This window comes from Coturnix japonica, chromosome 5, assembly GCF_054131305.1.
Source record: "Coturnix japonica strain WE chromosome 5, WE-NBRP24, whole genome shotgun sequence".
Classification (NCBI taxonomy): domain Eukaryota; kingdom Metazoa; phylum Chordata; class Aves; order Galliformes; family Phasianidae; genus Coturnix; species Coturnix japonica.
The window spans coordinates 53,477,155-53,502,372 of NC_140667.1; the positions used below are offsets into that span (position 1 = coordinate 53,477,155).

The following is a 25,218-nucleotide window of genomic DNA, read 5'->3' on the forward strand; positions in this document are numbered from 1 at the left end:
GAGGAATTGGGCTGATTTGGGGTAATTCTGTGTGGAGCCAGGAGTTGGACTCCATGTTTCTAATGGGTGGCCCTTTCCCATTTGGAATATTCCATGACTTTACAAAGAACAATACTGAATTACTCTTCAAAAGATGCACCCCTCTCATCTCCAAGGGCTTCCACTTATCACTGCTGGTGTTAGCCAAGCATCACAGCGTTAGACTGATGAGAGAACTGGTAGCACAGCTGTGTTACCACATGAGGAGCACCACAGCCACCACAGTGCTTCCAGTTCCAGCACAACAATAAGAGCATTCATGTGCTGGGAGAGTAACACAGTCCTGCAGTGCAACCACCAGGGAATCCTAAGGGGACACTGCAGTTTTAGCCATCATGAGCTGCTGCAAACCAGCTTTACCATCCCCTGTAATCCAAGTGCAACCTTAGAGTCCCCTCCTTGTGTCCTGCATGATGCACATCAACTCACTCGAGGCTGAATTTCATGGTATAATTGGAGTTGGGGTGAAAGGAACTCGGCATCTACAAACAGTCAGTGAAAGACAAGTCCTAAAAATGCCATAGAACCAACCCAGCAGGCTGCACTGAGGAGGAGAGGATGCTCATCAGACACAGACACTACTCTGCAGCCACAGGATGCAAACATCATCCCTCATTGCCTTGGAGCAGTGAGAAAAATCTGACAGCACCACCTGAAGCCCTTCTATGTGGGCTGAGGCTGCCCTGACAGTGAGGTGCTGCAAGACCAGCTGCATCCTATTACACCTGATGAAGCAGGTGGGAGAAGCCAAGGAACTGCTGCACTCACTCACTAAAAATCTGCAGCTAAAAGTGAGGCTTTATGTTTGCATGTTCTGCCTTCTCAGCTCTGCCTCCCTGCCCCATGGAGAGGCTCAGACTGTACCTGTATCCTGATGGGGAGCACCAGGCAGCCCCCCCCGATTCCTCCATCACATTCCCAGAGTGAAAGTTACCCACCGGGCTGCTTGCAAAGGGTAAAATAACAATGGAGATCACAGCTCCCCTTGCTGTTCGTTACCAGCTGTGCCCCGATGAGCTGCACCTGCCCCGTGGCTGTCCCATGCTATAAAGCTGTGCTCTGCGGACAGCAGCAGGTTTTGCACACATGGAGGACGTGTCGCCGCTGGAGCTGTACCTGGAGCGCTGCGATACGCAGGTAATTGGGGGGGAGGAAAAAAAAACAGATCTGCGTTGGCCGGGAATCGAACCCGGGTCAACTGCTTGGAAGGCAGCTATGCTCACCACTATACCACCAACGCTGTGCTGATTAGGCTTTACTGCATGTGTTCAAATTACACAGCAGCAATTCCTGCCTTCTTTGCAATCCTTAAAGTTTATTTCTTGGGTTTTTGATGCTTCTTATCTCATGCATGATTTATCTGTATGGGGGATAGGAAGTTTTCTTTGGCTAAGAGCTACTGAGAGCACTGAGGAGCCCACAGCCTTCTTGCATAAGGTTGATCTCATCTGCTTTGGAATAAATGCTGCTATGCTTACACCTTTACTACCTCCTATGTGCAAGGGGGCTCCGTCTCCTCGTGCTGGCTGGTAAATGTGCATAAAAACCTTTCCTTCCCTGTTTAAAACAGCTCTCCTGGCTGCAGGTGGCTCCCTGCTGTTGCAGTAGCTGCAGCAATAACAGTGGAGAGGGCTGGACTTCCAGCTGAGTCCAGGTTAGAAACTAAGTCTTACCCAGACTGCCTAGATTCAGAGCCCTCCTGGTGGCACTCAGCAAAGCGCTCTGAATGTAGCCCTGTAAGGTGTATAACATGGGGAGGTATAACTTGGGTTGTACAGATGAAATGGCGTTTTCTATTTCAGCCTCAGTGAGATACTTGATAGTAGCAGATATTTCGGATACTATTAACAAAAAATGTCAGGTCTGATGCTAAAAGCAGCTGGATTTGATTTACACATACCTGGGCTGCACAAACAGGAGTAAAAGGGCTCTTTCACCTTCAAACTACCTCAAACGTGATGATTCCACACAAGGTCAGTGTACAGTCTCCTGTCTGGAGCTGCTAGGAAATGTCCAAAGCTACGCAGCTGATGGGGCCTTCAGTGAAGTTAATTAACCTGGAGTCTATAGCAATAACCCCTGGCAGCCAGCCCAAGGCAAACATGGATTTGTGCCCCTTCCACAGCCTCTGAGCATCTGTCTGACACGAAGACCATCTTCCCCAGCATTTAACCCTATAAAAGCACTTCCCAGAACAGCTGCATGGAAGATTAGCTTTCTTTTTCTATCTGCTTTAAGCAGTTTGCTTTATTCCTTTCCGATTATATATTTCCAGCTGATGCTTCCAATCCCATCAACCACACGTTAGCTTTTTTACGCTATGCCATGAACTGTTTGCTTTACATCTGGTTTTTGACCATTATTTCTCATATCCTCTGATATCCTTTGCTGTGTGTGAATAGTCCTGTTGGCTTTTATTTGTACCACCTTCTGCACATTATGGCTCGTTATGACTTACATGCATTGTGACTTTCTTAGTCAAGTCCCATAGAGATGGGTTTTAGCCTGTGGTCAATTGCTGTAGAGCAGCTGCTTGGGCTGGTGGAGGTCTTGCAGAGATGTTCCTTCCCTTATTCCTAGGAAACAAATATATTAAAATACATATTCCAGAATATATTGCTATTTCTAAGTAACTGTTTACTGCTCTAAAATACTTGTATTTGACTTGGGTACCTTACAATGTGCATCTGCCTTGTGAATTCTGAGTGCTCCCAGGTCCTGCTGGGCAATGAGGGGGCTGAGGTTTCCTTCAGCTGTGCTCCTCCATGATGATCTCAGCTGGGGCTCTGCATCTAGAAGCCAGGACTGCTTTTGAACCTGCTTAAGAGTTAGACCTCCTCGTATCTATTTACTCTAAGAGCTCTCTGTGATGATGGCTCGCTCAGTTTCACAAGCTGGGACTGTTTTCTCCAGGCAGGCGTCCTGCAGGGTAACTGGGTGCAGAGCACACAGCTGCTAAGTGAGCTGCTGAAGGGCTGCACACATCAATCTGGAAACGCTTTTCCCTGCAGAGCTCGGGCAGTCGCTGCCAACTGAAGGGCCTCCGCCTTGCATGCAGTTTCCTGTTCTGATTTGTGCTTGGGTTTTCAAGCCCTTCAGGCTCTCGGTGCTAGAAATGCCTAAATGAACGCAAAAGCCCCTTGTAGAGACAACCCGAGCTGCCACCTGCTGTGGTGGGTGAAGTCACCTTTTTGAAAGCAGCTTTCCTCTGCCTTCAGGCTTGTGCCCCAATGAATAAGGAAATAAATTCTTCCCTGAACTCTTTCCCTTCTCGATAACACAATGCCTCTTAAATACTTCTAATTCCCTTTTTACGTGATGCTGATGAAGGAGGGCATTAGTATGCAAGCATTTGCCTGCAGAGACGTGGTGTGCCCTAATCGCTTGATCTGAGGAAGGAAACTGGCTTTGGCTGCCTTGAATTAGTCTGGTAACCTCCAGCAGCCGAATGAATAGCGCTTAATTCGCTCACGAGTCTGCGAACTGCTGCCCTCTATTGCACAAATCCAACACAGCGCTGACACCGTCCCCTGGTAGCAGCAAAAGGGAAAGCAGGGCAGAAAGTGCTAGTGATCCTCCTCGGAAAGACTCGGGAGCTACTGTGTCAGCTCTGGGCAGGACTGCTAACAGTTGTTAACATCAAACCATTGATGATTTCATGTCTTAAGGCTCTTCTTTGCTATGATACTTGAGGGGGAAATGATGGAAAGCTCCTTACTGAACAAAGAGAGAACTTAACGTAGTCTCCCAGTTGAAGTCAGTGTTTTAATACAAGATCCTTATTGATGTTTCTTCCCAATTCAAGGATGACCCCTCAGCCAGTCCGCAGCTGTTTAACCCTATGAGCCCCTACGATGTGGACCTTCCAATTCAAGTAGCTGAAGATGCATCATTTGGTTCTCAATTTAATCAGCCCAAAGAGCTTCCTGAAGACTTCTCCTCTGTGGACCTCAGCTTTCTTCCAGATATTACCCAAGATAACAGAGAACAAAATCCAGCTGAAGATGGTTGTGAAATGCAAGGAGGGCTCAATGGACCTGTGCAGAGTAATGAGGACAGTGGGATCTTCACGGAGGAAAGCGGCTCATCGTACCCAGATTCAATCCAGCCAAGCCCAGGAGGACCTGGTGCGTGTCCTCCCCTGACACCAATGACTCCAATGACCCCAATGACTCCTGAATCAGAGAGCTCTGGCATAGTTCCTCAGTTACAGTAAGTTGATGTTGCATTTATGGTACAAAATGGGGGGAATTAGCTTAGTGCTGAAGTGGGGAAGAGGTGGGCAGTACATTAAATGATGGCAACTCTTAACAGGGCTTTGTGTTAGCTAATAATGTTGGGGTTTTGCTCTGTAACAGCTTCTTTCTGCAATACGACGAGTCTTTCTCATTCTTCAGGAACATTGTGTCAACTGTGAACTTGGCTTGTAAGCTAGATCTGAAGAACATCGCTCTGCATGCCAGAAACGCGGAGTATAACCCAAAGGTAAACCCTGAGGGCTGAGCTTTATTCCTATTCCCTTCTCTCGGCACTGCTGGACTCCAACATAGAGATACACCTTGAGCTTCATCCCTTTGCTAACAGCACTGCCTTGACACACAGCCCACGCTGGGGAAAAGAAAGATGTGTCCACAAACTCTTTGCTGAAAGAAAGAGAATGACTTGGGTCGGAGTGGTGTTGTGCATCTCTATGGTGTAGAAATGGACTGGGAATAGGTAGAGTTCCTGTAGATTCAACAGAATGTCCTAAATGCCCAATTCATAGGTGTAGGGAAAGTGTAATAATGTCAGGGTGGTATATAAATACTTTTGCAGTGTAGCTGCATACAGTATTAAGCTCTGTGGTAGTGATAATTGGAAGAATGAGCAGGCATGGTACTAAGAAAGGGTAGATGTGGCACTGAGGGACATGGTGGGGTGAGCTGGGGTTGGACCTGGTGATCTTAGTGGTCTTTCTCCAACCTTTGTGGTTCTATGATTCTATCAGCTGGACTCTGAGGCTTTCCTTTGAATTTCTAGAGGTTTGCTGCTGTGATCATGAGGATCAGGGAACCACGAACAACGGCCCTTATCTTCAGCTCAGGAAAAATGGTCTGCACAGGAGCAAAAAGGTACTTTAGTCTCCTCTAAGGTCTTTCATCTTCACTTATACTTCCTCAGCACAGCCTTGTTTGAATTACATAGCAAAGGGTTTGCAATCAACTGCAAGGAAAATGAAGCACGAGTCTTGGAAGTGTATAGTTTTCTTCATGACGGTAGTTCTGTAATTACTGAACTGTGTGCTTTCTGCCCCTGAATGTAGACAGAGCTGAGTAGGTATTAGTAGAAAAGCTGCTAAAATGCCCAGGAGTTGTTAAGGGGTTATTTGCATTTCTCACTGACTTTAAAGCGAGTTGAGACATAAGTTGTGTCTGTCAAGTTTCTTTGGTGTCTGCTCGCTAGTCAGCACATATGCCTGGGGAGGAAATGGGGGCTGGAGAAAAGCAAGGATGGTTTCTGTACTCTGATGGTCCTGCTTTCAGGTTCAGCAGCTGCCTTAATATATTATTCTTTCATTAAGGCTCTAAACTGCCAATGAATGAGATGATGCATTGACTCATAGTTCAGGAAACCTCCAACCCCCACCACGTTGATATCTGCGGTCTCCCTCCTGGATCAGTCCTAATTGAAGGGATGAGTTAATGCTGCAAGGCATCACTTAAACAGTGGAAATCCTCGGTGATGTAATGCTCTCATAGAAACCATAGGAAAATGAGCTCCAAAGCACGCTGTTCTTTATAGCTCACTGGTGTGGTTCTGGGGATGAGTGCTTACTATTTTGAGCAGCAGTGCTGAGGAGTGTGGTGGCTCTACACTCTATTCCAGCTTCAGAGCAGATAAAAGCCCTCAAGGCTGCTTCCCCCTTCTGCTCTTCCCTCAGTGAAGAGCAGTCACGGCTCGCAGCAAGGAAGTATGCACGTGTGGTGCAGAAGCTGGGCTTCCCTGCCAAGTTCCTGGACTTCAAGATCCAGAACATGGTGGGGAGCTGTGACGTGAGGTTCCCCATCCGACTGGAAGGGCTGGTTCTCACCCACCAGCAGTTCAGCAGGTACGTGGGAGAGAGGGTTATATGGCCCCATGGAGCTTGGAACGTTCTTTGTAAGCTGTAAAGAGGCTCAAATTCTGAAGCCTGGCAATTTGACGTAATAATTAACAGAGTGCTGAATATCAAGCATACCTTTGGCTCGCCAGGGCTGGTTCAGCAGGCGAGAATCGGCTGTAGATGCCATGTGTTACAGTATGGATAACAAGGCATGATTTCTGTGCTAACTCCTGTTCTCAATGGGGCTCAGGCCAAATTGAAAGAATAAACAGCCCTTGGCTTAATTACAGCAATGACTCAGTTGCTGGCAGTAAAGCCTACAGCAGTACAATAGCAACGGGCCCATCTTGAACTTCTCTCCCTGTGCTGTTTGCTGCTTTCTCCTTGTAGGATGCTCTAAGAGCAGCTAATGACCAGAATTTTATGTCTCCTATTATTGCCAAGTCCAATGCTAAAGCTTAGTAGGGGACTGCAGGCCACATACAACAGGAGCAAATAAACTTGATCAAGTAATTCAGGTTTAATCAAGGCAACTCTCAAGCTACTTGCACCTATGGAAAATGGGATTCTGAAGTCTTTAACAGCAAGCACAGGGCACTCGAGCAGTTCCACTGGGATTTACCACGTCTCTGTTCAAGATATCCAGACTTTGACCTGCCTTTTTCTGGGTAGCCAGCTATAATCTGTGGGCTTAGCTTCCTGCTAATATAGTTATAGAGCATTTCATCTTGTAACACTAAAACAGCACTTGCATTTCGCTAACTCTGCCTGCTTGCTTTCAAACAGCTACGAACCTGAACTATTTCCTGGCCTCATTTATAGGATGGTCAAACCAAGGATAGTGTTGCTTATCTTTGTGTCTGGGAAAGTTGTTCTGACTGGTAAGTGGTCTCCTCTCACATTATCTCTTATTGAGAGCTATTGCATCTTCCAAGGAAGTGTTTAAATTGGGCGTACTGAAGTAATATCTTGCTGCAGTAAAGACACTTAGTGGTCTTTTTGTTGCTTACTGCTGCTTATCTGTGTTTTCTGCAGATAACAATATCGATGTTATTGTACTAGAACCTCATATTGCTTCGTGTAGTGTCTCAGATTTCCATGTCATTAAACTTGAGTATCTCTATTCAAAGCACAGCGCCTTGTGTCAGTGCATTGAATCCCACCAGGAGCCCGTTGTGCCATTACTACTCATGGTTGTTTAAATATGAGTATCACAAGAAGCAATTTAGAATTGGACAGGAAGCGAACTTCTTAAAACACTTTGCTGACAACGTGTACTTAGGATTATTAGAGGAAAGGGTGGAGAAGAAAGAGCCCGTTCCAGAGGGTTTGCCAAACTCACGGCCTAACAAAGCGTATAGAACAAAAAGATCTTGGAGCTGGAGGAGCAGAGCTCTCTAACAGCGGATAAATTTCCACTATGGGGTTAAATTGCTCCGTTTCTCATTTGTTTTGCCTCTTATCAAGAGGCAGAGCTGTTATGGTTAAGCAGGTAAAACCACGCTTCTTTACAATTGCATTACTTCAAAGCCAATATGTGACGCTTCCAGGAAGAACCTTAAGCCTCAGCTTAACCAAAACTAGCCCAATCTTAAAGCCAAGCAAACTAGAAACTGTTGTTTGTGAGGTGGCAGAAGTAACAGGGTGGAAATCCTTCCTTCAGTTCTATCAAATGTTAGTTTAAATTTGCTTGTAAACTCTTATTTCTTCACGGTTTGCATCTCATCATTAGGTTTGAAGTACATTCAGTTATTCTCAGTGCTCTGATTCTTACCTATTTTTCCTCCTCCCTTCATATGTCTCTACAGGAGCAAAGGAGCGTTCTGAAATCTATGAGGCATTTGAGAACATCTACCCCATCCTCAGAGGCTTCAAGAAAGCATCCTAACACCACCTGTAAAGTACGTTGGAATAATGTATGGGTCTGTATTGCTAGGTATGGAAGAGAAGCCAAGGCTATTCCTGGACTCAAGTGTATAGATGTGGACAATGAAAATGATGTTACTGTGAATGCTATAAATGCTGGTCCTGCCTACACCTTGCGATATGTTTTTTTGCTTGCAGATTTGCTGTCCAGAATTCACTTCAGTTCTGACAGCTTCTGTCAAGCAGAGAAACTAACCAAACTAATGTGCTTTTAATAGTATGCATCATAAGGCTGCATTGAGTTTGTAATGGAAAACTTCTGGCTTTTTCCTTTTGAACAGGGGAATTGATACCACGCTTTAAATTAGCATCAAGATCCTCAGCTTGAAGTACCAGCAGCTCAGCTCCTGCAATGTTGTATTTTCACATTCACTCATTCAAACTCAAAATACATATTTTTTTTCCCTATCTACAGCTTACAAAGTTCAGCGTGGTTTTATTTCAGTGCTTTGAAGGCAGTGACTGCAGAGGATGCCTGACTCCCTGTGATCACACAAGTTGGATCAACTGTTATGTAATGGTGCTGGTGTTACCTTAGCACAGAAGGTATTTGAGGGCAGAAATACGTGTCCAGAAAGGGGCTAACTGAGCAAATTAAGCTGTCATGTCATAGCACCTGCTTGTCTTATTGAAGTCTGATCAGATGATGATGGATGAGGAACAGCCTTTAAAGTGAGCTCGAGGAAAATACACAAAGTCCTGGATGCTCAGGGCTTAATTACCTGAGTTATTTAACTAGATAATGGCACTGCATGAAAGCATTTGGTGACTGTTGCTCTTCCATTTTCCTCATGTCAAGGTCTTCTTTGCTAGAAGAACGGGTGACTCGAGCAGGAAGAGTGTAGAGATGTTCCTTTTACTGCTCTGGTCTCTGCTATGATCCTCTGGAAGCGATAGGGCTTTTTCTTTCCCTGAAACAGAGCTTTGGTGCTGCTGGCTTCATCTCCTTTCCTTGTTTCCTGCTGAAGATGGGACAGACCCGTCAGTAATCTCCCTATACCGCTAGAGGCTGCTGTTTGACGATTTAAGCGTAACCCAAGCTATAAAAGCTGCCTGTCCTCAGTAGAAACACACAATGGAGGCAGTGGTTTAACGCAGGGCAGGGTAATGGTCCCGTCTTATTGCCACCAGTTTATTTCTGACTCTGAGAAGCAGCGACTTCAGTGTGTCTACAGTCTCTCCCAAGTACTTTTCTAACTTTGCTCCTCTAGAACAAAAAGCTTGGAAAACTTCATGCACTTCCTTATGATAAACTGGTCTTTAACCGCCTTATCAGCTCCTTTGTCACAAGCAAACTGTGGGTTTCCACACTCAAATCTATTCTAAACACAGACTGATTTCTCTGTTTGTTTCCCAGCACTGCAGACTGTGGGCTGAGCTTCTATTTGCGCTGTGGCTGTCAGAGCTGATAAGCTCCATTTACCAGCAAAGTGAAAAGCAACAACCTGTTCTTGTTGGTGTTTGGAGATGGCTTATCTGAGATGGGAGAGCAAGCTGCTTCTCATTAAGAGATAATATAACTGCACCAGTGAAATCAATGCTCGTTTAATGAGTAAGAGATAGGGAACAGGCTCTGTGTCTTCTCAGAGCTGCTGATAACTTCACGTTTGCTACAGTAACTTGTTTTTAAGACAAATATGGTGCTTCTCTTCCAGTCTGAGGTGGTTTCAGAGCGAAATAGGGGAGATTAAGGCTGATTATGAAGGGAAAGCTGTTATAGATGAGGTCGGTGATGCACAGCGCGCTGTGGAGGCGCAGCACACAGCCCGCCCTCCCGCCATTCCCCACAATACCCCGGGCCGACAACAAAGTCCCACGTGACCGGCGTCGCGCCGAGCCCATCATGGCGTCTCCCAGCGGCTGCCGGCCGCAGCCCGGCGGGCAGGGCGGGACCGGGACCGGTACCGGAGCTCTAAGGGGAACCGAGGAGGACGCGGAGGGGCTGTACGTGGCTGTGGAACGCTGCCCGCTTTGTAACACCACCCGCCGCCGTCTCACCTGCGCCAAGTGCGTGCAGGGCGGGGACTTCGTCTTCTTCGACGGCCGAGACTCCGAGAGGTAACGGAGCGGGGGGGGCTGGGCCGGCACCGTGCCCTTGTGCCGGGGATGGGCCCGTTGTGCTGCTCGGAGCCGGGATTCGGCGGCCCGTGGAGCTGCCCTGTGTGTGGGGCCTGTTTACAAGCGCTGTTTGCATCGATAGCGGCTGCTGGGAGCGATTCCTTGAGCTATTTTGGGACGGGTGGTAAGCGGTGCGTGATGGGAGGTGTTCGAGGCCAGGTTGGACGGGGCCATGGGCAACGTGATGTAGTAAAGGTGTATGTTTGGTGGCCCTGCCAGGCAGGGGGTTGGAACTACATGATCCTTGAGGTCCCTTCCAACCCGGGTCATTCTGTGATTCTGTGACTGATAGTAAAGTAAGGAATCACAGAACGGCCTGGGTTACAAAGGCCCACAGTGCTCATCCAGCTCCAACCCCCTGCTGTGTGCAGGGTCACCAACCAGCAGCCCAGGCTGCCCAGAGCCACATCCAGCCTGGCCTTGAATGCCTGCAGGGATGGGGCATCCACAGCCTCCTTGGGAAACCTGTTCCAGTGCGTCACCACCCTCTGGGGGAAAAACTTCCTCCTTAATGGGGATGAGCAGCCCCCATCCCAGCACTCAGCCTGTATCGCACTGAGGGGTTTCCTTGTGTTCCTTGGGGTGGGAGTGACCTTTGCAGCCCTGCAGGGACAGCTGCAGGCACAGGCTGTGTTTGCTGGCAGCGCGCTGTGTTTGTTTGGTCACTTTATGCCTTCGAGTGGGACACGGGTTAATTTTAGCTGGGAGTTATGACCTGGATGGGGTCACAAGGGCTGTTCTAAGGAAGCTGCCTGAAGTGCTTTGGGATGTACAGTGACACCCGTGTCTCCCACACTGGAGTCCTCCAGGCTGAAGGGAAGCGTTATTGCCTCTCTCCCCTGAGAGTTAAGGAGTATTCTGTCCTATCCAGCACTATGTGGCACTATTAGGATTTCCTTGTGTATATTTTCCCAGATGAAGATAAATATTTAAATGCTCTAACAGCAAGCATTGCTTCAGATTGCTTTTCACTGGGCTATTCTATGTGCTAAAAGCTACAGTAAGGCTGAAAATCACACCCTTTGTCTGTGAGGAGGAGCGATGGAGGAGCTGTTAAGATTAATTATTGAAATAGGGCTATAATTAAAGATGAGCAGTCCGGAAGTCCTGCAGTAAAATAATCGCTGACATTCTTCTTTTCATTAGCAACGTGCTGCACATTACAAAAGCATCTTGATGCTAATTTCAGCCTGGAGACTCTTTCCTTGCAGGTATTTATTCCCTCTGCCATAGGCAGAAATCCTCAGGGAGTCTTATTTTCCAAGCATTTGGAATTGCTTTGCTTTGTGTTTCTGCTGGTAACCAAAACCAAAGGCAGAACAGTTGTGGTGTCTGAGCCTGCCTGATTTCTCTGGGGAAAAAGCAGTGGCTTTTTGCAGTGAAGGGGTTTTATTGGAGAGGATTGGTACAGAAATGCTGTCACCATGCCTGGAACTGTGGGGATGTGGGTGTGGTGGGGTGGGCTGGGGTTGGGCTCGGGGATACACCATGCAACGCAATTAAAACCGGGGCAATATAAAGAAATTGTGATGTTTGCTTTAGGAGGTTTAGGTTGGATCTTAGGAGGAAGTTTTTCCCCCAGAGGGTGGTAACGCACTGGAACAGGTTGCCCAAGGAGGCTGTGGATGCCCCATCCCTGCAGGCATTCAAGGCCAGGCTGGATGTGGCTCTGGGCAGCCTGGGCTGCTGGTTGGTGACCCTGCACACAGCAGGGGGTTGGAGCTGGATGAGCACTGTGGGCCTTTGCAACCCAGGCCATTCTGTGATTCTATGAGAAACCTGCTGGGGGAGTTTGCAGGAGCTGCTTGGCAAAGCTGCTGAAGTGCATGGAATCTGTGTAGCCATCCACAATTGTTCCCATCTTTCCTCCAAGAACTTCCTTTAGTCTCAAATTCTTCATATATCATTCACCTTTTTGCTAACGTGATGAACGTGATTCAGGTAATGGTGTTGAGTCAGAGCCTGAGCCCATAGGAAAACAAGAACTGCCAAATTTCCTCAGCTCTCCCAGTGCTGAGTGCTGTGTTTTTGGGCTGAGCTATTTCTGCCTTTAGCCCAAGGTTGGAGGTGCTGGTGGTTTGTGTGTTGTTGCATGCAAATACACACTGGTACAACTCGTGGTGAGGATGCAGGGAAGGATGGACTGATGGATGCTGAGCCACCAGGCTTTGGTTGCACTGCATTCCTTGGGTGCACACATGGCCTCAGGCATCTGTATCAGCACCTGCCATTGGGTTGGTGTTGGTTTGGAAGGAGAATGGATCCTTCTGGCCTGCAGGCTGTGAAGGCAGCAGCCAGAAGTTCTGTTGTCTTAATGTTTTTAATGTGATTGCATACCCATGCATGGCTTAACAATGAGGAGAGAAATGAAGCATTTTGAGGTTTAATGTTAAATCCAATCCACGGGGCTGAGCAGGGAGAGGTCCCAGATACCACCCAGCCAAACTCACTCACTGGGTAATTCTTTCTAAATAAAGCTGAGATGTCCCTGAAATAGAGGACTGGGTGGGTTGTGTGTGAAACATTTGACTTTTAATTAGGATGAAATTGTAATTGCTTCACATTCCAGAGCAAAACATCACAGAACCATAAAATGGTTTGGGTTGGAAGGGATCTTAGAGATCATCTGGTTCCAACTCCCTGCTGTGGGCTGGGTGCCCCGCAGGCACACATTTGAGGTGCAGGTTGGGATGGTGTTGTAGCATGGCAAGCAAAATAAGGCCTTGATGGTTCTATGGGGAAAAACAGCACAACTTATTACTGCTGCTGTTACATGAGGGACTTGGATGTCATTTAGAAGCCTTAAGTGAGTACTCTCCTATGTGGGACCATTACTGAGTATAGCAAGAGGGTCTGTTGCTATCCCTGGGAGGTAGATGCTGTTGAATTCGACAGGAATTCCATACATTTAGCTGTTACTTCCAAGGGCTGAGAGAGAATTCAGGTTTAGAGATACCCACAAGCTCCATTCTTTGTACGCAGTTTCAGACTGCGTACGATACCGTTGTGCACAATTGGAATAAAAGCATTTCATCTCTTCCAGGTTTTCAGACAAGAAAGAAAGGCTGATGCATCTTAAGACCAAACAGAGAGAATTCCAAAGCCAGTAAGTAGCTGCCACTAAGTGAAAGTGAATTCCTTGAAGAAGGTCTCTCCGATTCACTGTTGCTGGAGACGGATGTGGGTCCAGATAGTCAAATAACTTTCACTCATGTTTCTCTTCCAGTGTTTTGAAGGCCATGGAAGGCAAAGAGATAACTGATCAGCTGGTGAGTTATTCAAAGCTTCCTGTGGTTTTAAAGCTCTCTGAATTGCTGGATCACATTCTTTAAAGTTACATTTTACCTCGAGGGCATTGCCTTGCTTTGCTAAAAGGCCCGTTGTAAGCAAAAGCGAAATCAGCTCTTCATAGCATCAATGTGCTTCATTTCTTACTGGGTATTCCTTCAACAACCTGTTGTGCTGATTGCCTTTAAGCCAAGCATTCTGTTTGTTTGTGGCATTCTTCTATGCTGAAAGCAGGATGTGAAATGTTTGTGTGTTGGTCTGAGCCAACCCAGAATGTCCTGCTCCTTTTGCACCGAAGCTGCTCAGCTTCGTTTGTTAATCATTAGTCAATGTGTTTGAAACTGTTTGTGCCCTATTGCTGCTGAACGTTCTTTTTCAGAGATGGAAAATAATGTCTTGCAAGATGAGGATTGAGCAGCTGAAACAGACCATCTGCAAGGAGAACGATGAGATAACAAGAAGTGAGTAGGGCCTGTGCTTTTCCAATGGGTAAAACTGCATCTCGAAGAGTGAAAGATCAATTGGTGTGGATTTGAGGGCTGGTTTTTAAAGGCAGTGAATATCCAAGGCAAATCAGCCAGTGGATTGCAGCCTTTTAGTGCTTGGATGTTAATTAGCAGGCGGTAGGCATTATTCAGCTGGATGGAGATCATTTTGCAACAGCTTAAAAAGTAAATGCTTAGCAGCCTATGCATTTGGCTTTCTCCCTAGAGATGGCTTTATTCCGTGCGGCGTTCCTGATCACTTCCTCTTGATAAAGAGGAGCAAACAGCTCCGCAGCTGTTACAGATTTCTTGTAACCAGTGAATTTAACCCACACCTGCCTAGGAATCCCAAATTCCTTTTTGAATAAGACCCTCACTGAAATACAGCACAAGCTGGTGAGTTGCTGACAATCAGCAGCTTTGGGCTCGAACCTGGTTAATTATTTTACACATGAGAGATTTGTGTGTCAGAAGGGAATGTGCAGCACTCCCTGCAACCTCCACGCAAAGGTAAGATGGGCTGGATGTGCCAAAGCACTGTGGCTAAATCAGGGGGGCTTTAATGGCTTGAGGTTGAAGAGAAGCCATATGAGAAGTGGCAGCACCGTCATGTAACAAATAGTTAGAAAAGAATGGCACATGCTGGCATCAATAACATCCATGACATCCAAAACAGTGAGGTGCAGGATGGTTTTGGTGTAGTGGGGAGGATGGGTAGTCACTGTAAGGAATGTATAGTAAGATGAAGGACAGGGGAGTCTGTTAAGGGGAAAATGAATTCAGAACCTTCTTGCTTCTTTGAACAAGGAAAACACGATCAGGTGTTGAACCAGATTAAATTTTGCATAGGCTGCAGGGCAAGGAAAGAAATGAGGCAGTTAAATACTGTTTTGGTTTTGTCTGTGAGGCCTTATCAGATTCACTGTAGGGAACCTGAGGAACGGGCAGTGGAGAGCTTGAGAACACTTGAGGTGGAGAGGATGCCCTGGGGAACAGAATGCAAACAGCATCTGTTCTCAGAGGGTGGATGGAGGGGGAACCTTAAACTGATGACACAGCCACCCTCTTGTAATCCTTATACTGCTTTGTAGGGACATAGAAAATAGCAATAAGTGATGCCTGCTTTTAATAACAGGTCAGGCTGAATCGACCCCTTCTCTGGGGCTGGTGGTGTAGAGGAAGCAGGAGATGCAGCGTACCTTGTCTTTGGGCTTTGCCCCAGACATCTCACAAACAAGCAAATAAATATGGGGAACAGCTCCTGGCCCACTTCTCTTTACTATTTTCCATAATAGCTTTCTCAGTAGCATAGCAAGTGGAATGGAGGAAGCCAGGGTGGATGACAATATGAACTCTGTGTGGAATGGGATCAAATTCAGAATCATGCAGATAAGCTGATTGTATCACCTGAAATGAAAGAGGTTACAAGCACGTTGTTTAAAAAAGAGAAGAACAAAGAGTTCTTTCTCTTCTCTCAGATATGGCAGAGCATGAATCTGAAAACTGAACAAATGGACTTTTGCTCCTTCTCTCTTCCTCTATTTGTTCGTACCTGTGTGATGGAAAAGCAGTTCTCACCATCTTTGATCTGGGTTTTAACATCTCTCATGTGTGAGATCTACCAAACACGTCGTGGAGTCAGAGAGATGAGCAGAAATAAGTTCTGATACTCTGAGGGTGTTGGTGGATGCACTCAGGGCTGCCAGGACTCCTGCTCCCCCATCCCCAGAGCAGGGATTGCTCCAGCTCTGCAGGTGGAAGTCATGGTGAGCACTGACATAAGGATGGGAACCGGTCTTGTGTACGTTGAGGCTGGCAGAACTGCTTGGATGTTTTCTTGATTGTCTTTTCAATGGTGTATAATGTAGTTTCTTGTTTGAGCAGCAGATGCCACAAAACGTTCTTATTGTACCTCTGATCTCCTCTGAGCCTCGCAATCAAAATATATCAGAGGAACAGTGTCAGGGCTCACTGCCTGCCTTCTGTGCAAGGGGCAGTTATCCCATTTCTCCATTACAGGAAAGCGAATGCTCTGCTGCGTGCTGTAAGAGCATGACTAATGCTGCTTCCTTTCAGCCATAAAAACCAACACTGAGCCACTGGAAGGGGGCTCTTATTCAAACTAGGGTATGCTAATGTTTCTCCATGTGTATTTGGAGACATTTTCCTCTACTTTCAAAAGACTGAGGCAGTGAAGTCACCCTCTGCAGCGCCATATGTTTGTGGAAGCATCACTGCAGTGAATTATTTTACAGAGCAATCAGCAGATGCTCTTGCAGGAATTATTTGTAGCTCTTTGTCTGCCTGCTGCATGGAGTAAATTTGGGCAATCGCAGCATTTCATAAGCGTTCAAGCACATTTGCTGTTTTGTGGTAATGAGAAGCCTGTGCCACTGGGATCCAAGGGCTTTATGAGGACATACGTGAGCACAAAGCCCAAAGAACGTACGTTAATAGGAGCGGTGGTGCCAGCAATTGTGAATGGAGATGCTATCTGCTCTTGGTTTTGGCTGCAAGCGGCTCATGCCTGTTTGGCCAACACCACGCAAGCATGTAGAGTCAAGCAATTTCTGTCATGATGATTACCGTAGAAGCTTAATTAAGCTGTGAAATCTTGGCTTTTCTGCTCCAAATCCAAAAATAGCTGGGTGAAAGATAGGGAGAGATTAATCCCAATGTCAGTCTCTTTGGAGCTCTTTAGGAAAGATTAAAAAGTTGTACCACTTAGCAGCTGGAGAGCGTTAATAGTAAGGCAGAGTTTTCTGCTTTAAGCCTCTGCAGATCTCGTTTGCTATAAATATTAATAAAGCTTTTCCCAGGCTTACTGCAAGTCCCTCACAGCTCCTTTTCCAAGCTAACATCTGCTGCTGCCTTCACAGATGCAGAGGGGCTGCTGAGAATTAAGGAGGAGAACCAGAAGCATTACCGCAGGGCTCAGCGGCATCAGGAGAAGAAGGAGAAGATCCAGAGGCACAACCGCAAACTGGGGGACTTGGTTGAGAAAAAAACCTATGACTTGAAAACCCAGCATGAACACCTGGCAAACCTCCGTCGGACGCACATCCTGGAGCTAACGTCGGTCATATTTCCCATTGAAGAAGTAAAGACAAGCATGAGGTACAGAAGGCTTGCCCCTTTTGGGGTTGCTTTCCTTAGCTTTGAACACCTTGATGTGAGTCTTGTGAGTCTGAGCTTAACGCTGTGGCTCCCTGAGCATCTGTGGGGAGGAGGAGGTGTTTCCCAAAGGCATTGGACCTGAAGACCAGAGCATATGAATCTGAGACCCACCGAGAGGTCTGAGCTGTGTGTCCACTCTTAATATAGATGATAAGAAAAAGCCCAGAGCAGAGTAGTGTGGTGATAAAGGGGTTTAGCAGCGCTGTTTCTACAGTGTGCTGCTCTCTGTGAAGTCTGGTTGTGTGCCTGCCAAGTACGTTGCTGACTGTATTATTTTAAAGTAACTTAAAAACTATTCTGTTCTTCCTTGGGTCCTACAGAGATCCTGCAGATGTGTCTTCTGAGAGCGATAACGCTATGACCTCCAGCACTGTGAGCAAGCTTGCAGAAGCCAGGAGAACCACGTATCTCTCTGGGAGATGGGTGTGTGATGACCACAACGGGGACACCAGCATCAGCATCACGGGGCCTTGGATAACCCTTCCTAATAATGGAGACTACTCAGCGTATTACAACTGGGTTGAGGAGAAGAAGACTACACAAGGACCAGGTAAGGGGAGAGGTCTGGTGAGGCATCTGGGATGGAAGTTGTAGCTGCAAGCCTTGAGTGCCAGCAGAAGGCACAGGGGATCAGGAGAACCCTTTGGTTCTTTCCTGGGCAAACCTGAGATAGAAGTAAAGAAACACCAGCGTAGAAAGTAGTTCACTGCAAGCCTCTTGTGCAGGAAATGCTCATTGGGACACAGTGCAAAGTGGTAGAGAGATAAAGTGAATTATTCACAGTTTTGACATGGTTCTCATGCTGTGGATTTACCAGGAATTCCAAGAATTACTATTTTGTACCAATTTCTGACAGATCTCACTGTAAGTGACTGCTGGATTCAGGCAGCTCTCAGTACTGACAAATGGCATTTCCAGAGGAGACTTCAGAAATGCATTAACACACCCACTGAGGCTTCATGTAAAACAAGGCTTTCCTGCTGTCTTTATTTCTTTTAGATATGGAACATAATAACCCTGCTCACACCATCAGTGCTGCATTGTGCTATGCAACTCAGCTCGTTAACGCTTTGTCTCTCATACTTGATGTAAATCTTCCCAAGAAGCTCTGCAACAGGCAAGTAAATGCAAGCCTCTAAGAAGGTGAATCAATGACCAGTGCTGAATAACCTTCATTCAGTTTGGTTTTGTGAATGAAGTCATTGCTTGGAACAGCCTTTATGGTAATGGCTGACAGCTCACAGATTTTTCTTGTGCCATTTAATTTCACAGGGAGGTCCAGTAGGAATTTAGACCACAGTTAATCCTCCCTCCCTCCTTTTCTACCTCCTGAGAGCACAGACCAGCCATTCAGAAGGACAACCTTCTAACCAACTTAGTCAGCACCCTCAAATCGGAGTGAAATATGACAGTCTGTGAACAGCACTTTTCATTTTATCAGACCCTACTGTGCTTTACAAAGTGCCAGCTCAATTCAGCAGCTCTTAGTCATCCCAAGCAGCTCCGCTGCATTAAGAGATGTAAAACGAGACCTTATAATATGGTATGACAGCAGTGTAATTCTCTCCGGATTAAAACACTGGTGGGGAGCGTAGCTGGCTGCCAGGTATCTGGGAGTGTGTAAACCCAGCTGTGATGAAAGGCACCATTAGGTTTTTAATGCCGACACAGGGCAGATGGGACCTGTACAGAAGTAATTCAGAGGAAGCCGTGGACTTGGTTTGTGTTCTGGGGGTTTTGGCTGTACTGCTGAGATTAAAACATCACAGAATTACAATCATAGAATCCTTAAGGTTGGAAAATACCACTGAGATCATCTCCAACCATCAGCCCATCACCACCACACCCACTGAAGCAGCGATTGCCAGTGAGGGCACAGTTGGTTGTGTAGGATCTCCACGGGTTTTCTTATGCTATTGTTTGGCTGTTCGGTCTTGACAAAAAGGTTGGGAACAGGAAATGAGGCAAGATTTAAAAGGAGAACCAAAATAGTTTGTGTTGAATCTCTGTGTATTTGCATATGGTTCACGTTGCCCGTCCTGGTGAAAGCACTGGGGCTTGGGCATGCCTTGTTTGTTGATAAAGTGCTAACAGAGATAATGCTGATGTGCGTAGTAGCTGTATTGCCACAGCGTTTTGTTGTGTGTATATATGTGTATGTGGTCCTTCAACAGTGAGTTCTGCGGGGAGAATCTCAGCAGGCACAGGTTCACGCGAGCAGTGAAGAAGCTGAATGCCAATATCCTTCACCTCTGCTTCTCTCAGGTAGGGGGAATGCATGTGTGGATCCTTTGAATAGCTTTTAAGATATCAGCTGTGCCTGCAGGTTTCCTCCAATAACCTGTTGTCTCTTTTTCTCCCCCTCTCCGCGGTAGCATGTCAATTTAGATCTGTTGCACCCACTGCATACGCTCAGGAACCTCATGTACCTGGTCAGCCCAGACACTGAGAACTTGGGCAGGTAAGAAAAGCAGCATGTCAACACAGCCGTGCCTGAATCCCCTCGGGAGTTATTATGCATTTGTGTTGTGGCTCCTGAAGTTCTTTTCTGCTGCACCTACACATAAATCCACAGCACATCAGACATTAGGGTGGTTACGAGGGGAGGACAAAGGGAGCACTGATTTCCTCTTGGGATAATCCAGTCACTTGTGCCTGAGAGTCTGCGAGTGTTTGTGAATTCTCCTGCTTTATTCACCCATGCTCTGACATCCACTGTTCTGGGTTACAGACCTAGTCTTATTTAAGAACCTGCAGTGTCGCTGTGTCTTCAGGTTTATGTTCTTTGGGTATATCCCTACTTACTCCAAATATACAGGGAGCCAATGTAGCTCACTGTGGAAAAAGGAGGTGCTTTGCTGCTGCTTGTCTGCAAACAGGGAGAGGGCAGGGAACACCCAGAGAGTGAAGGGCTGTGTGCTGGAAGGGATGTGAGAGCCACAGTGGACAGAAAGCTAAACATGATGGGTTGCCGTGATGGGAAGTAGGAAGGCAGAGCAGAGAGATAGGTCTTGTTTCTCTGTGCAGCTTACAAGAAATAGAGGCTATGCATGGCTTCGTGGTCCTGCAAAGACCACAAGCACCATTGGATGCAAAGAGCTGGGTTGAATCGAGGTGCATGCTTTTAACACTGAGATTAACTACCAGCAACAGTGCAGTGGAGAAGTTTGCTCTTTCATTGTGTCTTCCTCTCAAGGCTGGATGAGTTTCTGGAATGGCTGCGTTCATCAGGCAGGATTTGATGGGGGATGTGGTAAGCAGTGACCTTTGTTGTAGAGGAGGTCACAGCAGATGATCTAATGGTCCCTCCTGGCCTTATACCTGATGACTCCCTTCTTCTGTTGCCTTGTTAAGCAAAGTGCTGTGCCGGAGGGCAGTGCTCCCACTCCCTTCTGTATGATGAAAGAGTTTACCCCCAGTTTCTCAGCTGTCTGCAAGGTCTGCAGCAACCAGCTGTCTTCGTTTTCCTTCAGACTTCTAGGCCTCTAGCTGCCTCACAGCCTCCTTTATAAGCTAACTTTATAAGCTAATACTCTCACATATGTATAATTTTACCAAGCTTTAATTGTTTGGGTTAACATTGTCCTTTGCTAAATGGCTGCTTCAGGCTGCTACTCCATGTATGGCTGGAGAGCTGCCTGCAGTTGGAGAACTACCATTAACTGTGCTAAATTCTTGCTCCTGTTTCACTGAGAACCTGGAAGAGCTTTGTGCTTTGGAATTACATTTGTTTAACAGAGACTCTGCTTGTGAGGAACCAGCTTTCTCCTACCTTTGTTTGCACCTGGCTTTGTCTGACAGCATCTCAAAGGCCCCTGAAACTCTGCAGGTGCTCTGGATTATCATAGAATACTTTGAGTTGGAAAGGACCATTCAAGGCCATCTGGTCTCAGCCCCACTGCAGTGAACAGGGACACCCACAGCTCCATCAGTGCTCAGAGCCCCATCCAGCCTGACCTTTGGGGGTCTGCAGGGATGCGGTACCCACCACAGGCAACCTGTGCCACTGCCTCACCACCTTTATCATAACAACTTGTTTTTCCTCATATCTCATCTAAATCTCCCTTCTTTCAGTTTGAAACCATTTTCCCTCATCTTATCACAACAGACTCTGCTAGAGATCTGTCATTTCTTATAGCCCCCCTTTAGATTTTGACTCACCATAGGTGCAAGGCTGTGGGGACTGGGCAGAGTGCAGTTGCTTCTACTACCAGGCAGTGGCAGCAGGGAACTCAGGAGTCACTCCTAGCAGAGCTGGGTTTGGTCAGGACATCTGGAGATCTTATCCAAAGCCCCACTCAGAGCAGAATGAACTAGAACAAGCAACTGAGGACCAGCTCCCTTGCGGCTCTGAGTATCTCCAGTGGTGGAGACTCCACGACCTGACTGGGAGAACAGTGTTTCATTGCTCTTGTGTCAAAAAGAACTGCGGCTCTTGCTTGATGTGAAGTGCTGCTATGGATGGTCTCTGTTAGGGAGTTGTGCCAACCGTGCTCTGCAAGCTGTAAAGTACACCCTTCCCCTTGCTGATCTACACCCTTCCCTGCAGCAGTCTTGGCCCAGCCAAAGCTGGCGTTAAAAATCAAAGCTGTCCCACATCGAGCTGAGATTTCCACTAGTGGAGCTGTGAGTTATCATCAATAGCTGTGTGTGTGTTTCACTATCTGCTGCCAAAGCCAAACAGCTTTTCTGCCGTTCCTGCTCCATGGACTGGAACCCACTATCATTTCCTTGGCCAACTGTTTTCCTTTTGCCGCTGTCACAATGCAGTTATCTCTGTATCCAGGGAGCCTCTCTGTGCCAGCTGATAAAGACAGAGGTGCTCTAATGTCTGTTCCATGCACATGACAGAGCAGGCTGCTTAGGCACGCCTAGGGCTGCCCCTTGTCTACGTTGTAGTGGAAGGGCTGACAGCGTTGTGTCCATATCCACAGGTCTGGCCCTTTTGAAATCAGCGCTGACCTGGAGGACTCCATGGAGTTTGTGGACCCCAGCGCCACCGGAGAGACAGACGAGAGTGGAGACGAGCGCATCAGCGACGAAGAGACGGACCTGGGGACAGACTGGGAGAACCTGCCGAGCCCCAGGTTCTGCGACATCCCTTCCCAGCAGGTGGAGATGCTGCAGAGCCAGAGCACGCAGGTGTCACAGCCCATTGCCAGCAGCAGTGCTGGCGGGATGATCTCCTCCGCTGCTGCCTCAGTGACCTCATGGTTTAAGGCGTACACTGGCCATCGCTAATGAGCATGGGCAAAAAGGATCACAGGATTTTGGAAGGAATCCCTCCCCAGCAATGCTGTAGTAAACCTTACATATTCAGTTAAAGTAGTGCCTGGAACAAAGAAAAGGTCAGACTTCAGTTTTGTAAACCAGAAGAACCTTTTTATCAACCCGCGATGACTGTGACGGTACCATTCTGTAGATGAGCTGTGTTAATTCTGACAGGTTCTGTGACGGCACTTTGTGTCTTGGTTCAGTCTGCATTGTTGGATATGAAAGGAGGAGGACCCGGCGGCCTCCAGCTCTGCTTCCTAAAGAAGAAACAGATTGTGGAGTGTTTGGATCCAAAGGAGCACAGAGGGAAGGCTGCTCAGTATTCAGTCTGGACGGTGGTGCAAATGCAATTCACGTGTTCTTAACTCCTTACAGGGTTTACGTTTGTGCGTTTTAAATCTGTCTTGCGTAATGCAAAAAATGCATATTTCTGATGATTCCTTTTTTTTTCATTCAGGATGTGACAGATATGCATTTTTAACATGTTTTCTAATCTCTGTTGCCATATATTTTTTTAATACGGAGTATCAGCATGGACAGGAATTCACACAGCAGGTTGCTCTTAGTTCAGGTTTGGATCTTGACTCGGTTTTGCTGTATGAAGCTGGTTTGCTCCGTGCTGTTTCCACCCGTCAGTCTGTTAAATTCTGTGCTGTGCTCTCCAGGCACGATGCTCTTTATACTCTTGATACCACACACCAAAGAAACACTGGATCTTCTCTTAGCTAGACCCACATCTGCCACCGTCGTTGCAATAACACTCATCAGTTACACCGTGTTGCCACTTCATATATTAGAAAAACCCTCATTTCAAGCTAGCTTCATGAAGTCCTTTGTTCTACACAGTACATGCGTTTTAAACCCTATTCTGTTTTATGTTGCTGGTGGGTTTTTCTTTCTCTTTGCTGATTGCCAAGGAGCTGATTTCATCTCACTGCAGTGCTGCTCCCAGGGCAGCAGGGCATGCTCACAGAACCATGGGAGGTGTGATACTGACAGGGGTTTGCTAAGGACTGCTCCTCCACTTCCTCTGCCTTGCGGGATGCAAAAAGATGGTTTTGCTTAGTGAGGCTTCCATTGTCTGCTTTGCATTTTACACAGCTGGGATGTTGCACGTCTCTGCGGGCATTAGTGTGAAATCATCCTCCCATCCCCCCCAGGTGGAAGATTTCCGTCTTCCCTGTTGAAGCAGCTGGGAATGCAAGTGAGACACACAGAGTATCCTTATGTGTGGTAGCATGGCAGCAGCAGCAGCCCAATGAGCTCTGTGCCCAGTGGTACATCCCAGCTCTGTCCTGCACAGCAGCTCTTGGTCTTTGGGATGGGAATCTGTTTGGGGTTTCTTTAAACCAAAGACCCTTAACTCTGCACTAACAGCCTGTGCACTGTTCTACAAGGACACCCAATTTAGGTTCTCATTACTTCAGTCTTGGCCCCACTGCCTACTGTCCCCTTAGAAGCTGTTGGCGTCTGAGCAGCCAGCACCCACCAATGCCCTACACTGGGCTTTTAGCATTGCACACCCCATCTTGCTTCCCTATTTATTTTGCATTGGACTCCACCTATATTTTTACTACACATTTCAATCAGACTCTCATTGCTGCCTTTGTGTATGCAGAGCCCTAAGGGCCAGGCCATGGTTCTGTTTGTATGCTGTCATTTATGTATTCTGAGGGGGAAAAGCCACCACCACAACACCTTTCTGAAGCCATATCCGTATTTTAACCATGGTGTTTTCTAAGTAATTTATTTGCAGCCATGTCTCAGAGTGCGCAGTGGCACTACGAGGGCGTGAGTGCATCCAGACTGGTCCTTTTTGTAACAGAATAGAGTGTTGTTTTTGAAGTGTTTTGCACGTGTGTAGCTAAGGGAGAGTTACATGTGTCCAAACCTTGAGTGCAATCAATGGGATTCGTTTTCTAGGTTGTTTGGGAGGGGTGGGGGGAGGAGGGAAGCACTGTCTGCTCATTGCAGAGCAGTTGGTGTGGGGTGAGGGCAGCAGTTCCAGCTCAGGCCCAGCCCTGCAGCTGGGTTTGGCCATTACAACTTCCCCACGAGATGGAACTAAATACGATTTTTTTTTTCTTTTCTAAGTTTTATTGTATCATTGCAATAAATCTTTAACAGTAATTTTTTTTTAAGTGGTAGAATTGTCACTTCTTTGTGGTTTGAAATGCGCTGGGGCTACACAACAGTTCCCAGCCTCCAAAGCATCACACAGACAACAGCCCTGCTACAGTGCCCACGTTTAAGAGCAGTGCCATGCAGCAGGGCTCATTCCAGGAACTGATGGATAAAGCAGCTCGGGAGGGCACAGAGTGAACCACTCTGCCTTTAACTGCTGCAAGGAACAAACAGATCCCTCTGCTGTTATTGTCTTCTCACTTCCCCCCTCCAGTGGCCTTGGCCAGTGAAGGCGACCAGAATCTCACAAGCCGTTCTAAGCAAAATGACCTCACTGGTCCCTTATCTAGTTACAAAATATTTCCCTCTGCTGCTTCTATTTCAGCCCAGCAGTGACTTTCCACACCGCCGTCAGTACCGCCCATTTATCTCCACTTTTCCAGAGTCCTGGGTGGGGGGCAGGAAAGTCCTTTCTTTTCCCTCTTCCTTAATTGAAACTAAGGTGTGGCCTTTGATCCCAACAGCTGCTTTGGCAAGATTTCAACCAGAGGGCAGTACTCATCCCAGCCCTGCACCCCCCCATTATGAACCCAACTCACAACCGCCCAGGAGATGCTGCTTCTCCTCCCTGAGCTGCCCCTCCATGCAGCTTTCTGGTCTCCTTCCTCATGGCTGGCACCACAAGCTGGAGCAGAGCACTACAAG

The 25,218-nt window shown here is 47.0% G+C and overlaps 3 protein-coding genes, 1 long non-coding RNA gene and 1 other non-coding gene across 8 annotated transcripts in view; 2 read left to right on the top strand and 3 right to left on the bottom strand.

Moving 5' to 3' along the window:
* The first annotated feature begins 350 nt into the window (after window positions 1-350).
* On the top strand, window positions 351-8,457 carry TBPL2 (TATA-box binding protein like 2). Of its 2 annotated transcripts, XM_015865852.3 has the most exons (8): window positions 351-1,176; window positions 3,845-4,251; window positions 4,437-4,524; window positions 5,059-5,150; window positions 5,960-6,127; window positions 6,908-7,002; window positions 7,930-8,022; window positions 8,329-8,457. In XM_015865852.3, the coding sequence occupies exons 1-7, from the start codon at window positions 1,126-1,128 to the stop codon at window positions 8,007-8,009; spliced, it is 981 nt and encodes a 326-aa protein (XP_015721338.2). In that variant the 5' UTR covers window positions 351-1,125; the 3' UTR covers window positions 8,010-8,022; window positions 8,329-8,457. The 2 variants fall into 2 exon arrangements, with proteins under 2 accessions (XP_015721338.2, XP_015721339.2); XM_015865853.3 differs by lacking the exon at window positions 5,960-6,127.
* On the bottom strand, window positions 1,208-1,279 carry TRNAG-UCC (transfer RNA glycine (anticodon UCC)). Its single transcript has one exon. It is a non-coding gene; the product is annotated as a tRNA-Gly (tRNA).
* Window positions 7,910-10,445, bottom strand: LOC146760852 (uncharacterized). Its single transcript, XR_014946843.1, has 2 exons — window positions 10,046-10,445; window positions 7,910-9,009 (listed from the first exon to the last, which is right to left on the bottom strand). It is a non-coding gene; the product is annotated as an uncharacterized LOC146760852 (long non-coding RNA).
* ATG14 (autophagy related 14) lies at window positions 9,863-24,530 on the top strand. Of its 2 annotated transcripts, XM_015865851.3 has the most exons (10): window positions 9,863-10,105; window positions 13,209-13,271; window positions 13,392-13,434; window positions 13,833-13,914; window positions 16,818-17,055; window positions 17,436-17,665; window positions 18,115-18,232; window positions 19,290-19,380; window positions 19,491-19,576; window positions 22,050-24,530. In XM_015865851.3, the coding sequence occupies exons 1-10, from the start codon at window positions 9,891-9,893 to the stop codon at window positions 22,354-22,356; spliced, it is 1,473 nt and encodes a 490-aa protein (XP_015721337.2). In that variant the 5' UTR covers window positions 9,863-9,890; the 3' UTR covers window positions 22,357-24,530. The 2 variants fall into 2 exon arrangements, 1 of the variants encoding a protein (XP_015721337.2); XR_014946842.1 differs by lacking the exon at window positions 18,115-18,232.
* FBXO34 (F-box protein 34) overlaps window positions 24,464-25,218 on the bottom strand; it is a 35,163-nt gene continuing 34,408 nt past the window's right edge. For both annotated transcript variants that reach the window (XM_085549667.1, XM_085549666.1), the window contains one exon: window positions 24,464-25,211. The gene's annotated coding sequence lies outside the window, so the exon portion shown is untranslated. The remainder of the gene's footprint in view (window positions 25,212-25,218) is intronic.